Source organism: Carettochelys insculpta, chromosome 21, assembly GCF_033958435.1.
Source record: "Carettochelys insculpta isolate YL-2023 chromosome 21, ASM3395843v1, whole genome shotgun sequence".
Lineage (NCBI taxonomy): Eukaryota > Metazoa > Chordata > Testudines > Carettochelyidae > Carettochelys > Carettochelys insculpta.
Genome location: NC_134157.1, coordinates 22,181,128 through 22,197,181, shown reverse-complemented (window position 1 = coordinate 22,197,181; position 16,054 = coordinate 22,181,128). Strand labels below are relative to the sequence as shown.

Here is a 16,054-nt window from a genome sequence, read left to right as displayed (position 1 = left end):
CAGATCTAGTCATCAAGTATAAGTCTAAAGGGAGAATGGATATCGCTCCTTACTAATGCAGCTTTAGGAACACTTACCATACCGGATGGATATATTTGAAATAACAATGATACTCACCTTTCTTTGTTACTCATTTTTATTTAGCAAATTATTTAGAAAGTAAATGTTTATGCCACCTACAATTACAAAAGAAGTGATTACCTGGCTCTTCTGTTTGGTTACCAAAGTCTACTACTAATTTGCTGCACTTCTGAGTGTCTAAATAAACAGGCTGCCTTATTTTAGTTCAGAATTTGGGAAGCTTAGGTCTGGGTATACTGCCAGGGGTTTTTGACAGAAAAAGATGTCTTGAAAAATAGTGTCAGGACAGAGGTGTTTGGCACTCACCTGGCAAACATTCAGGTAGCAAGGTAAGAACAGCGGGCACTAGCATGAATATAAGTTGTCTAAACCAACTTACAAAAAGAATTAATTTTATTTTTGACCTTGGAACATTTTGTACTGTGCTCTTGAAAAGTGAACTTACTTCAGTTTCTAAAATACTTTCTATCTTAGTATTCCTTTCCCACCCAGTGCTAATAATCACTTATGTTATGTCCACTCTACATTATTTGGTTGCTTTCTAATATAAGGTGACTAGGTCTCATGGCAGTGCAATACCTTAGCCAACATTCCACATTGCAGGCAACTGTTAATTCTGGAAGTATCTGAAAACTTAGAACATGAAAATACTTAGCTTTTGTAAACTTAATTATTCTCAACTCTTTAGAAAGAATGGGTGTAATTTATAGTTTATATTCAGCTGGAAATAAGTGGTCACTTCTAAACTGAGCCACAATTATCCTATACATTTTATAGTGGAATCTGATTGCCCTCTTGTGGAATGATTGCAAGCCAGTCCTGTGCAAGAGTTTGAATGGTCTTTCATGGAAGGCTCTCCTTGCATAACGATTATAGTGTTCATTTTTGTATAAAGAAACATATTTTGTGAATCATTTCATTAACATGCTGAGCCTTGAATTGTTGTTGCATGACTAATAGACTGCAGGGATAGGATAAAGGAATTAGTGTAACCACCATGCATATTTTGTAAGGATTACACATTTTTGGATTAAGCTGCCTGACAACATTTACTTTGACTTACTCCTAAACTTTATTTACCTTTCATGTTGCAAAAGAATCAGAATGATATAAATTAAAGACGTTTGGTTAAAAAAACTCATTGGAATTTTACATTCATACAGACTGGTTAAATACAAATTACCATTTCTATTCCACATTTTATTTTTTGCAGTCAGTTTGTTAGAAGTTCCTGATTAGTTTGCCTGAGATTCCTAAAAATTCAGCCTCTGAAACTGAACAAACCTCTAAATTACTCTATTATGGAAGTAGCAGTGAATGCAAACCATATTGATGATTCATTGCAGCCACAAACTGACCCATTCTTTAGGCGCATTCACTGACAATTACATGTTGGCATTTCACCATGAGCAGGACTGGGTTTTTAATTTTACATTTTATGTGACCGTCAGGAGTGTGTGGGGGTGGGAAAGGAGTAGCTTCTCGTGCCAGTGACATCTGGTATGTGGTGCTTGTATTTCTAAATCTTTCTGATCTGTCTCATCTTCAGTCTTTCTCCCAATCCAGATGTCTTGTTACAATAGCAGTTGGATTCACTCTTGTCATCAAATTTACCTGGCAGGACAAACTTCAGCAAACATAGGGAGCCTCCTGCTAGCCATTTAGTACTATGGTATCATCTTAAATCAGACCCCTTATAAAAATAATCCTACCAAAGATGTGCTGGTATTGGGAAGATGAATGGGGAAAAAAAGAGGAGGCAGATGCAGCATCAAGGTGCTATGAGAGAAGATGGAAATCTTCATCGGAGAACATGAAATGCATGGCACCCAAGCATCACCCCAGGCAAGATCTCAAACCAGTCAGGATTAGCTATGTGGTGGTGTCAGAAATATGCAGTATCTTTTGCTTAACAATAAAGCTAATATAAATGGTTTGAGCCTTTGAAGTATGGTTGGGCAGGTGCCTTTGAACAGGAGGAGATTCATTAATCCTGACCTCCCTCCTCACTATTTACCCCAGAACAGCATTTTAAATAAATGAAAAACATTTAAAGAATAGCTGACCCTAATTAAAGAGAGAACCTTAAGGTCGTTTTCTACAAGCCATTATCTTTTACATTTCCCAGGAGGGGAGAGTGCTCTTATGTGTCTCTTAAAAGAAACCACAAAGACAGGATTTCTTTTTAAAAACCACACAGGTTTTCTCTCTTGTTTTTGGCCCATCTCTGTGTATTGTCTAGACTAGAGCAGGCTTCTGCTATATCATTCTAATACACAAAGAACTGTTCCATGCTGGTCACATTTCTCTTCAGGCCAGATGTAGGCAGAGTTGAATGGAAGACCTCTCTTTTTTTTAACAAAAAAAAAAAAACAAAAAAACCACCTTTTACTTGTAGTTTTCTTCTGCCTTTCCAAATGATAGATTTGTCTTAGGTTTCTCTTGAATGACCAGTTATGTTGTCTCTCTTATGTCAGGATGCACCCTTGTTTCACCTGGTGGTAAAAACCAAAAGGTTTGCAAGCACCAACAGGAAATTCTTTTTCCCCTACTCAGGCAGATTCCTTTTGCTGTTGTGAATGTGTCTCTCCATCAGCTTCATGAATGGGCTGAAGAGGAAATGCATATCCTGTTAATGAAAACTACAGATATCATCAAATTGGCAGGAGTTGTAAACACCATTCAGGTTGGAGGAATAAAAACAGTGGACCCAGATAGGTTAAAAATGTGAATGGACTGTAACTTAATGAAATTTGGCTTTAAAACTTGTCTCTTGTGTCCAAAGATCTTGGAAAGTCAGTGTGTGTGTATGAGAAACATGTAAGGCAATAATGCTGACAGAGACTTGGGTGATAGAGGACAGCTAATTGGATGTGAGTTTGCAAAGCAACGTAGCAGCAAAACGAGGCCAGTCCATTTTTGGACTGTGTGCTGAATAGCATCATACACTGGGGCATAGGATAGGAGCTTTATCTGTGACTGTGGTGTAGCAACAGCACAGCTGAGTGGCAACTGCACCCTTTGTTTTACTGTACAAATACCAATAGTCACCTTTTTTGTGGATGTCACTGTATAGCTTGTGGGGGTTTTGTGTCCCATCCTGTAAGCCCCAGGATGGTTAATCTATACTGCTGCCCAGGGAATGGAAAGTGAAGAGGCCTTTTTGTTTTGTTTTTGTTTTTGTTTTTTGTTTGGTGGTTTGGTTTGGTTTTTTAGGCTTTTGGTTTGTTTTGGTTTTTTTGTTGTTGGGGGTTTTTGTTTGGTTTTTTTGTTTTTGTTTGTTTTTTGGTCAGACAGGTGCTTGTTACCAGTGATTGTTGAGATTCTGTAATAGAGTCCCCACTGCCACTTATCACAGAGGTGGGACATGGGACAAGTAGTTACAGCAGCACCAGGGGCAGCGTTTGAGCCTCTGGGACTCTGATGAGACCATTAGCTCCCAACTTCGTGAGCTTCTTTTGGGAGGGTGAGGAGACTGGCTTCTGGCTTGGGAGCAGGGAGAGAGGTCAAAAAGCAAGGAGCTAAACAATGGAAAGGGCCCAACTGCCTCTAGATAGCCAGGAATTTTGCGGCATGTTCTGCACATCTGGATAGGCCTTCTCTTGCTGGGATTCACTCCTGTCCTTAGCAAGAAGAACAAAAGAGACCCAGGGGTCCTAATAACCTCACAGCTCAATGTTTGCCAGGCACCCAGGGAGAGGGGCTCATGTAGAGTCATGGCCCATCATCAGACGTAAAGGGCTTGGTGAGGAGAGGTCAGATGTGTTTCTGGAACAACTAGGAATGCTCAGTAAGAGGGATGACTGAGTGTGGGTGGGTGGCAGCAGGCAAATGAATATGTTACTATCTGAGAACAATAAGAGCATGGACACTTTCTCCTAGAAAGGCAGAAACATCATGGGAGGCCAAGCTCTGAAGTTTGTTATAGTTGGTGCAGCACTTTAAAAAAAAAAGGGGGGGGGGAGGGACAGGGGGAGAAAAATCTTTAAATGTTTTTGCCAGAGCTTCAATTGTGTAGCTCTGTGAAACCATTTGCTGCTGGGGATGTACCCAGTTCTTTTCTATACTCACTTGTTGCGTTTCATCTGTAAATGAGGGTCTCCACTCTTCAGATGGAATCCTGTGGTTCAGGAGATACACTGAGCACCTCACACACTGAGGCCCCAGCCTAGCCGGAGATCTTTGGGTGCCACGGTGCAATCAACAATAACTAGAATCATTCCAAGGTTCCTCAGAGTGAAAGTGTTGTTTCTAAATTTTAGACACTCTTTGTTCTTAATGCCAAACAGTAAATCATTCCCAGTAGCAGAGTAACCCAGAGCAGCATATTCCACACACTGTGCTGCATGTGTCTCCCTTCGGTCTGTACTGTTATCATGCTGTAACCTCTAAGGTGAGCATGGGAAGGTTTGAGACACAGGAGGAGCAGCACAGATAGGAAGAGTGAATTCTCCTGGTTTATGGGAAGAATGATCTGAATGCAGCAGGATTTACATTTCCTCCTGATCACACTCGTAGCAGTTGAACGTAGCCACTCCTTGTGCCAAGAGCACAATGCATCCAGTGATCACGCATGTGATTCCCAGCTTTTGGCCCCGCTTGTGATGATAGTATTTCTAATTTTATGTTTTCCTTCCTTCTCTTCCATATCCTTTCAATTCTGCTCCACGGAGAGCTTAGCCACCAGACAAACCCTTCCTCTCTGAACAGCAGTCCTGCTGGGCATAATGCTGACTTTGCCAGTAAGCAGAGTTGTGATCAGCAGGTTTCCGACGCGTTTGGAAATGGAGGTTTTGCAGTCATACCTGCAGTAATAAGAGTGTATGTGTCACGGGGACTTTTCCACGGGAAGAGCAGGGATTGTTTTGGATGTAGTAATGAAACAAACAAAACCTGACCCAGGAAAACCCACCCTTTCAAAGCCCCCATTGTTTTCTTCTCTGTTTGCCTGGTGTGTGCTCATAAATGCCAGTGGTGTCATTGGACATGACTTGGGTCTCAAACAAATAGACCAATTTTTTCCTTTCGTAACGTAATGCACAGTTCAGAAGCCCTCTCTCTGATGCAAAGACCTGATCTTGAAAGCAGTGAATCCCTAGTCCAGCAAAACTCTAGGGGATCAGGTATTTCGTCCATTTGCTCCCTTCCTGCAGGGCAGAGCCTGGTTTAGTCTGTTTCTCCTCTGCTTGGGTATGTGCACTGTACTGAACAGTCTCACCAGACTGACACTGAAACAAGTGTCCTCCAAACCATGCCCAGAGGGTTGTACACCAACAGAGGCCTATAACATGTTTAGTCTGTTAAAAGCCAGAAGTCCTGTAACACTTACATCAGGGTATAAAATTCCCCCTGAGGACTGATTCTTATTACCAATAAATTAATCTACCTGGCTATTTTTCTGACCTAATCACAGTCCCATGTTCACTGGAAAATGTAGACAAGTGGGGAGGGAAACACCATTGTCCTTCTGATGAACTAAAGCACAGCTGCATTTCTCAGCCTGTGCCTGCCTCAATCCTCATACCACAGAGTGAAATGTAATGTCTTAGCTGTACTGGACTAGTGACATTTCTCTCAATCTGTCGTAAGTGTGAGACTACCTTTCACAGGGACCTGCAGTCAGGATTAGGAAATGAACCAGGAACAGGGAGACCAGCTGGCTTCTTGCATTTTTTTTTGTACCAATTAAAATTTTATTGTAATTGTTTAATTTTGTAATGGCTGCTAATGCCACCTGGCAGCAAGTATATTTATCTCACTAGCTCCAGGAGAAAGTTGGTACTGTGCATTCCTTTGTGCATTGATGCTAAAAAGAAAGAAAAAGAAAGCCCAAAACAGCTTAACAATAAATGTCTACATGAAAGCATGATGGCATGCCTGCTGCACACTGCATCCCGGAAGCAGCACAACAAACCTGCAGAATTAAACGCGCATGCACGTGTGTGTGTGTGTGATGGCCTATGGCTACTGCTGATTGCATACCAAAATAGTTTTCTCTGGAACCTATTCTATTGGGGTGTGGCTTATTTTCCTTAAATCAGATTTAACCAGTTCTGGGCACCGCAGTTCAGGAAGGATGTGGAGAAATTGGAGAGGGTCCAGAGGAGAGCAACGAGAATGATCAAAGGTCTAGAGAACATGACCTATGATGAAAGGCTGAAAGAATTGGGCTTGTTTAGTTTGGAAAAGAGAAGATTGAGGGGGGACATGATAGCAGTTTTCAGGTATCTAAAAGGGTGTCATAAGGCAGAAGGAGGGAACTTGTTCTTCCTTGCCTCTGAGGATAGAACAAGAGGCAATGGACTTAAATTGCAGCAGGGGAGGTTCAGGTTGGACATTAGGAAAAAGTTCCTAACTGTCAGGGTGATCAAACACTGGAACGAATTGCCAAGGGAGGTGGTAGAATCTCCATCACTGGAGCTATTTAAGAAGAGGGTAGATAGATGGCTTTCAGGGATGGTCTAGAAAGTGCTTGGTCCTGCCATGAGGGCAGGGGGCTGGACTCGATGGCCTCTCGAGGTCCCTTCCAGTCCTACTCTTCTATGATTCTCATGTACATATGTGGAAGGTCTTTATAAAGAGGAGCTTCTATTCAGTGGCAGATTTTTGTTCACTCAGCACCACTGGTATGTTAGTTCTGAATGACTGCAGTGAGGTTGAGAGGGTATTGTCCAACATCTCTAAAATATCATCGCAGTCTTGCATCCTCTTACCAGCTGGAGGAGACAAAAAAGACAAAAGTGTTATGGCATCATCTGCTGTAAAGGAGTACAGCAAATGTGAATCACACTGTACAGTCTCTTCTGAAGTTGCATGATAGCATCCATTCTTTGAGAAGCCAGTTGCATCCTTTTTCAGTGGGTATACTTATCAAAACACTTATTTAACATGGAGATATTTACTGTCTCTGTATATGTGTGCCATAATTTTCCTACAGAAGCAAAGCATGTTCTTTCGTAGGGAATGTTTTCATTTTGTAGTGGATCAGTGGTTAAAATAAAAAGCATGGAAGGATTCTAACGGGGGGGTAGTGGTGGTGCCTCCCAAAAGCACTTCACTTGTTTCCAGCATGACAGTCTGTTGTTACACTACATACGTTATTAGAATTTGTGGGGAAATTATTTTTTAACCCATGAAAGTGTCAAACAAATGCTTTTTTCTCATTTAAATTATTTTTATTGAGATTTTCCAAATTATCAAAAATCCAAAAACTAAAAATTTTCTTGTTTTCAGCCACTGAAAAATATAGCTTTTTGACTTTCAACCCAAAAAAAAAAACTCAAAAATTTTCATCCAAAAAGAATTTTTGGACAAAAGTAATCTGTTTTTTTAAGTCTGGTTAGTTCAAAAAGCCAATTTTCATCCACAATTGTTTTAATGGATAATATTTAACCAGATTCTGTGGAGGAGCGTCAGAAATACAGGCGCTTTTCAAAGGACTCTAGATGAGGAAATCCAAAAAGGAGGTTCTGTAGTTGGGGGGGGGGGAAGCCCATTTAAGTTTCCGTTGGCCTGTGTAAAGAAAAATAGAATCAGAGAATATTAAAACTGGAAGGGACCTTGAGACAGCATCAAGTTCAGTCCCCTGCTCTCACGGCAGGACGATCATCCCTGACAGATTTGTGTCTAACCTGTTCTTAAAAAACGTAAAACACTTGATCCTTACGCAGCACTTTCCATCTTCAGAGCCCTTCAAAAACATTCCTCTCAGCCCCTTGCCAGATAGGAGCTGAGTCCAGCCAGTGGGGAGATTTATGCACAGCGCTTACTGAGCTAATTTTCAGAAGGACTGAGCACGCTGAGCTTGCACTGGTTGTTCAGCGCTTCAGGCAGTCAGGCCATAAGTGACTTGTTCAAGGGGCACAAAGTGAATCAGCAAGGGGGTAGAGCCAGGCTGACATGCCACTAGCCCAAGGTATGTATAAGCTTCAGAAGCTTTGGGTCACCATCCTGGATTGGTGACAAGTATCACAGGGGTAGCCATGTTAATCTGTATACACAAAACAATGAGAAGTCCTGTGGCACCTTATAAAGTAACAGATTTTTTGGAGCACAAGCTTTTTTGGACAAAGACCCACATCATCAGGTGCATGTCTTTGCCTATGAAAGCTTATGCTCTAAAAGACCTGTTAATCTATAAGGTGCCACAGGACTTCTCATTTTTTCATCCTGGATTGAGACAAGTAATCCATGCCAGTCTCAAAACACAAACACAGATTTTTACAGAAATAATTGGGGGATGCATCTGTTAAAATTTATATATATATATATATATATATATATATATATATATATATATATATATATATATTTTTTTATTTTTTTTTTTTAAATGTGCTTCCATCTTGGTCATCTCTCTCTGACCCTACAGCATAGAGATCTCATGCTGATAGTTATGGCTCTCTGTAGACCATTTTTATTGTGTATGAGACCTCTTTTGCATTTAACTAACCTATCCACATTCCCTGTTAAGCACACCATGGGTTTCCAGGGAGAGCTCTAGGTTCTGGTTTCTTCACAGTAAATATTGACTAGCTGGCTTCCAGGGCTCTCTGAGTGGGTAGAAATTAAAATGAAGAAGCAGAGGGTCAAATCCACAATTAACAAGTCAAAACGGTGTTGGGCAGCCTAAACCAATATCACTGCAGCAACAGCCATTCATTATGACTTTCCAGGAATTATGCAGGGCTCGATATAGAAACATTAATGATTTCCTACATATTGTATGAATGAAAACTGGCTGCCATGTGATAGTGGGCCCATTACATTGAAGATAGCATGAACTCAACATGATGACTCAGTTAAATGGGGTAGCTTATAAAACACTTTCCATTCCACTTGCTATGTCCAGCTTCCTAAAGCGTCTACCACCTGGAAATTACTGTGTATGATACATGGGTTTCACACAGGACTATAGTAGGCAAGGACATCTATTCAGGAGAGACTTAAACTAGCCAGCTTCCTAACCGAGCAAATGCAGATGGGACAAAAATGAATAAATAAAATTGCTGCAGAATATTACAGAAAGATCAGCTACTCATCTGCATGGGGAAATGCTGTCCTGAGGGGAACTAGATGCAGCAAAAAAGGTGCCTTGAAAACAGAAGCCCATCATGGGACTAGCAAACTAAGGAAGAACCAGGCCTGCCTCTTAAGTGACACACTGTTGCAGTAGTTGTTCCCCTACAGCATAGAGTTTTATACATAGGGGAAGGATTTTTATAAGCAGGAAAAGTTGTTGGCTTAATACAAATGAGTATTGACCCATCAGTGAAAATGTGTGAATTCTGAGGTCAGTTGCCCAACTCAATAAATCTGGAAAGGTGTTTGAAATAAAGTGGGAGGGAACTGGTGCCCAATAGTGCAAGTACTGTCTATTATTGTTATTTATTATTAAAAAAATCGAAAGAAGAGAAAATAGCACATTGCATCCTGATGCACATTTAGGTCACGATTTCCAAAATCTGTCCTTTTTTGCTTACATTCTCCAGAGCATCACATTTCATTCACAGCATGCACAGCAAGCCTCAATGTTTGGTGGAATATGTGTAATTTTAAAAATAAAACATGATATTATGTATTTTATATTTTCCAGTCCAAATTCTGACTTGAGCAGATGGTTTGGCAACATTAGCACTTATATTACGATGTGCAGTTATCCGTGAGTGGAGATGGCTTTCTCTAGGACTCCAACATGGCTGTGTCCTGTTCTAGTCAAAACCCAGCATCCTTAAGCTTAAAACATCCTTACAACTTCCCTGGTGGCATCTCTCTTCGGCCTTAGATAGAGTTTGTGATGTTCACTGGTATGTTCATATGGTTTGTTACATGAGGCTAGTCTTGTTTAGAAGGCCAGAGAGGAGAGGCAGCAGTCAGAAGATAGGCCACATGGGTTTGATTTCAGTATGGATGTCGATGCCATCAAGGGCCCTTCTCATCCAAAGCTCCAGTGTGAAAGCATAGTCTTCCAAAAGCCCCCTTAAATCTTAGTTAGTGAAGCAGCACAGGCTAGGAATCAGGTTCAGATTGGGACCAATTCCTAAGTGCCATCAGCTTCCTCTGTGACACTGGGCAAGTAAATGAAATTCTGGGTCTGAGATGCTCCATCTGTAAATTAGGAAGAATCTGCAGAACATATCACCTGCCTTTGTAAAAAGATCTGTTATTTGCTGTTGAAGCATGCTCTTTGCAGCCTAGTATTGTGTGAGATAAGCAAATAATGTTTAACTAATGACATTGCCTGTTAATTGTTAGAGCAGGAAGTGACTTTCTTCAGCTTATTCTGATTAGAAATTATTTGACAGTTTCTAATATATCCAGTTTTGTAGATTGTTTGTGATCAGTTCTCTAAAAGTGTTCAGAATTCCAGTTGTCCACTCTCGTTGGACATTCAGGTCACATGGTATTGTTTCCACTATCAGATTAGAGGAGTGTAAGTCTTAAAATCAGATTTCTACTGTGAATTCTCATGTTTGTGACTTAAAAATGTGCCTCTGTAAGTATGTCTGTTCACTTAATATTTGATGCTCCTGGGATCATCCCCACCAGTAAATTCATACAAAGACGCCAGAAGCTAATTACACACGCGCGTGCACACACACAAAAAGTCAAACAAATATTGCAATTTTTGGCAATATATACTTAGCCCGAAGGATTTTACATAGTCTGCAGAAAAGTATTACAAAAGATGGATTTGTGCTTTGTTCTTGGTGAGAAAAAAATAGGGAATTCCTCAGTCTCTAGTCTTTGTTTCATGTTGGTAACAAACAGCCCACGCATCCAAACCCCTTGCTCTTCATGTTTACTACACTTAACAGAGGTGAAGACTTTAATTTTCTTGAGCAGTTGTGCAGGAATTCCAGGAATCAAGAAATATGTGAAACTTGGGAAGCCCAGTGCATGGAAAGAACAATAAAAGTGGCTCCACATTGCTGCACATATACAGTGTGATATATGTAATCAGAAAAAAGCACTTACTGCAATATATAAATTAAAGTTACCTTTTTGTAAATGAAATGGCCTTTTAAATGATTGTAGACTTCCCTTCATTAATTCCCAAAGCCCAGTGCTCAATGATTTTCTATATTTTTATCTTAAGTACATTTAGGTGTCAATTAAATTTGAAATATCTACATTTGTCAGCATTTCATTTTTGGCCGGTGTGATGTGCTGCTGATTTGTCCATGCATCCTGACACATGAAAAAAGCTCCTGAGATGCAGATCTTCCTCATTAAAAAATAAATCCATGCGATCATAATGGTACGCAGCGCCATGGAGCGCATCCCTGGCTTTATTGCACTGTGTTTCTGACATGATATTTAAAAAGGAACAGCCACAGCTGTCAGTACTGTCATATGCTAGTGCTAACTGAAGACATGTTAAACTAAACATTAGAAAGAGATCAGCAAGTCATCTGCATGGTAACTCAGCTAAGAGATTAGGTAGGCAGGAGCTGGTGCAGTCATGTGGAGATGATGAGGGTTGTCGTTGTGATGGACAGGATCCTTTTTTCCCTCTAAGACTACAGCATTGCCTGCCTTGTAGCTGGGCTTGCTGTGACCTGCCTTTTCAGAGACAGCTCTTTGTGTATGAAATCCTAGCAAGTCGTGGGTGGTAGACTGCAGGATCGTCGCTGAATTGGGTTAATGAGGGAAAAGGCACTCTTTTTGGATTCTAGTGCCTCAAGCTAATAAAAAATTTAAACTTGGACATTTTAGATTGTTTGTCCCTTGTCTTTGACAAAAATCTTTTATGGAAGTACAGCAGCAGCTGAATTTAATAAGTTTTTATTATGAAATCCTACTATGTCGTATCAGGTGCCTTGCAGGGGGGGGAAAAAAAAGCCTATTAACTATAATTACAGCTTCTATCCTATTTATAGTAGCTCCATTGGAATGTAATTTATTAGCTGGTCCACCACTCTGTCTTTTAAACTATTTCTTTCAAATTAAGTATACCTTTGTGGTGAACCAATTTCACATTTTTTAAAAACACTTTGAATGTAAGCAGACCCTACTCAAGACTCAAGCAAAGGGGATCATTAGTAACACTTTGGAAAGGATCTGAACTGACTTACTGGAAATTCACAACTTCCAGAGTCTAACTGCATACCACCAAAAAGCTTGAAGTCCTCTGCAAAAGTCTGTGATAATCCAGAGTTTCTACTGATTTCTGTGAAATTCTAGTAGGTTTGCTTGGATGCTATCAAGTGGCAATTGACAGGTATGAAAAAGAAAAGGCGAGTTTCTGCATAAATCAAGAAAGGCCAAAACATTGTTTAGAAATGTCTTTGACTATAAAAGTCTTTAAAGTTAGCTCCTCTGCTGACACTAACGGAATTGATCTTGGATATGGTAAACTAATACCTGGAGGAGTTTTTCCCAACAGTTTGTAGCAAATGTAGCTTTTGGCTTTCCTTCAATGGCCATTACAGCATGAGAAGAGAAGAATAGCTCATCTGACCATTCCAGCTGGAGTACACAAACTACAGTATAATCTGACCGCTTTTGCCAACCCCAACCCCAGTTACTCAGGTCTAATTCTGAGTTAATATTTGTCGCAAAAATCACAGTGGTACCTAAAACTATCTGGAGTTGTTGCCCACAGATTCCAACTTTCTGCCTCTCTTCAACATGCTCTTTATCCCCAGTCTTTCTTTCAGGGAAGCTGAATTTCACAGCACTAGTCAGGACAAAAGAATTAAGGACATAACTGAAGACTAATCTCAAACTCAAGAACCGCCAGGCGTTAATGCGGCTGTATCCTAAGGGCAGCAGGTCTTTCTCTCTCACCATTGGGTCCTGTTCTGATTTCAGCATATTAACCCATAATATAAACTGCTATAATTTAGTATGCAAACATGCTTTCATCATCTCATGATTAAGATCTGCTCCTGCACCCATTGAAGGAGTAGGGATTTTGCTATTGACTTCAGTGGCAGCAGGATCTGGCCCTCATCTTTTGATTGTTGCTACAGCTTTGTGCTCCTGACAGCGTATTGCTCTTCATGGAGGTAGCTGGGATCTTTTCTCAGTGGTGTGCAGCAGATAAAATGAATGTGGATGGGCAGATACCTCATGGGGATGACTGAAAATGATGCTTTCATAATTCTTTATGATTTATCTTCCTTTCTCTCACCTCCCCCACCCTTTCATTGTTTAAATCATCTGGGAGTTGAAAGCAGACCAGAAAACAATGCTGTACAGTAGGGCTCATCAGATTAAAATGTAGAGTTCTCTGGTTAGTATTTTAAAATTGAGTCTTTCATAAAGTTTCTGTTTGAAATATATTAGTTCTTTAAAATATTTTTAAGTGTTCTGAAAGGTTTATGTGCAGTAAGTGGCTTTGCCTTCCAGAGAGGAATGACAGGTTTATGCTGTACTGCATACTCTCCAATCTCTCTCTCTCTCTCTGGTTGCTGCTAATTTTTCATTGTTGTTTTCTCCTTTCCATCTAGCGTATTTCCAGTCTCCTCCACTTTTCAACTGTGGATCACTCTGAATATTCAGAGTAGTAGTTGCCATTTCTGTTTGCCTGGGAGCAAATTCAGAAAATCATTTCTGGTTTATACAGAAAAGCATCATCTGGATGCTTTGAGATTAAACGGAGCAAAACAAAAAAGCAATTGACAGCTGCAAATATTTATTCTGTATCTCATTCTCTATCACGTTTTCTCTTCCCTCCGTGTCTTCTCCTTACTATCCACCCTGGGGGATTTCTGCAATTTTACTATGGCTCCAAATGTTACAATTGCAGAATTCCCCCAGGACTATTACTATCCAAATAGCCAGCTGTACATATGGACACACGGTTATGGTGTATTTTTCATTATAAGACTTGTCATTGACTTCAGTGGGCAAAGAAAGGGGAACTGGGGTTCTGATCTATGTAGTGTTTATTATATAGTTTGATGACAGACAAACACACAATCTACATATCTACAGAGACTTGATGTAATGTATGCAAAGCTCACAGGATCAGCTGGATAAGATGTTCAGTAAACTCTTTCATATCCAGCATGCTATTATCCAGAACTCTCAAAGAACTGACATTTTAACCATAAGTAAATTTTAGTTACATTTTCCATAAGTACAGTATAGTGAAAGTAAATACAAATAAATACAGCAAATACAGTATAAGTTTACAGTGTACAATATTACTGTTGTTGGTAAAGTACTCTGCATACATTTGTGTTTGTTTTTTTAGTATCTAATCTGTTTTTCTTTAGCGTTATGCATTGCTAGGTATGCCTCTCTATTATCCAGAATACTTGAATATGTGGCAACCTTCCAATCCCAAAGCTGATAGATATGAAATAGTTTACTCTGTGTGTGTGTGTGTGTGTGTGTGTGTGTGTGTGTGTGTGTGTGTGTGTGTGTGTGTGTGTGTGTGTGTGTGTGTGTGTGAGAGAGAGAGAGAGAGAGAGAGAGAGAGAGAGAGAGTGTGAAAGTTTCAGCATAACAAAACGTTAAGCCACCATCTCCAGAAGAAAGATTGTCTGTTTATTACAGTATATCACTAATGTGGAGAAAATGATATTTCATGAGTGTACTATACAGTCTGTGTATAGTACATAAACTGTTTCCATAAAGCAGCACCTAGTAGCAACAGCACCTCAAATGTGAGCAATTTTAGGACAAACATTAAGACATTAGTAGGCAGCATTTCTAGAGAGAGCCTGTTGTCAGGTAAGTAGTGCAGCACAGCATGGTACAATTAGTTGTGTAGCTTTGAGACAAGGAGATTTTTCATACAATGTATAGGTATTTGTCCCTTGTATCCACTCAACCAGTACTCTATTGAGGTCTCACTGTTGATGCCATTAGATTGTACAATAAAGCTGCAGACAAGTCAAAGGAATAATTTGGAAGGAAGTCAGATTGTTGGACAGGAATTGTGGTGGGAATGCTGGTTTCCATCAGAGCTCCTTGTATGGTGGTGATAGGTCTGCAGGTCCCAGTACCTTCTCTTAATGGACTGCAGCACTGAATGTTTTAGAGAAACACTATGTTCTGCCAGAAAAGTGAAGCTGTGCACTTACGCCATTGAGTCATCTTTTACTGTGGCCTTGGAACAGTCAGTTGAGTTTAGAAATTATTAAACCCTGGATTGCTTCATTTTCTCTCCCTCTGCAGCTTTGAATGTGACAACTTGATAACTTCCTTTTCTCTTCCTGTTTCCTTCAGCCTTGTAAAGCCCATGCGACACTATACAGTCTTCCTCTCTGAGGACTCTTCTGGTGATGAATTTCAGCAGGAAGAGGATCCTGTCTCTGCCTTCTCTGAAAACTTTTTCTTCTCTGCTCCTTTTGAATGGTCTAGTCTTTATTCTTTCATTGTATTATTTCAGGCTTTGAACGGCAATTTCGGCACCAGTCCAGGCTGCTGCTTCTATGCTTGGATTTGTAGAAGAATTTTAGAGTCTTTTGTAGCGCTTGATGATTCTATTAATATTTCTCCCACTTGACTGTTCTTATGCTCAGAGGCATGCATGAGCATGGAGCCTGCATGAAGCACTGCGCTATTTGTTGCCCATAATGTAGGTGCACAGCTTATCATGTTATTGCTGACTTTGGGAGGTACCAGTGTTCCCTGTAAGCTGTGTGCCTATGGAGACACTCAGGAGAGATTCCAAATGTCACCCAGCTGGTTAGCGGCGCATCCACAGCTGGGGTTTTGCTTCTACTGGTGGTGCACATTTGTGCATGTTTCTGTGCACATAGAAAAATTAATATTGCATATGGATGCAAAAAATCTGCACATGGATATTAAAAATTAGAGGGAACATTGGAGGTGACCCCCCCCATTTTGCTCTTTCAGTGTGTTGCTTTCCCTACTGTTTTCCTGCTCAAATCCTTTGCCCTTCTGCCATTCTTCCGCATCCAGGGCTCCTTGTATGTTGTAAATTGTCTTGTGAGCTTCTTCAGTGCAGTCATCACCCTCCTCCAGTTCCACCCTCTTATTCCCAGCATCT

The 16,054-nt window shown here is 40.4% G+C and overlaps 1 protein-coding gene across 10 annotated transcripts in view; it reads left to right on the top strand.

Moving 5' to 3' along the window:
• The window catches only part of DENND1A (DENN domain containing 1A), a 406,341-nt gene that overhangs the window by 381,385 nt on the left and 8,902 nt on the right, over window positions 1-16,054 (top strand). For 5 of the 10 annotated variants that reach the window (XM_075015669.1, XM_075015667.1, XM_075015668.1 and 2 more), the window contains one exon: window positions 15,268-15,396. The exons of the other annotated variants lie outside the window; for them this stretch is intronic. In XM_075015669.1, the coding sequence (XP_074871770.1) occupies window positions 15,268-15,396 (129 nt within the window). The remainder of the gene's footprint in view (window positions 1-15,267; window positions 15,397-16,054) is intronic. 10 annotated transcript variants of the gene reach the window in all.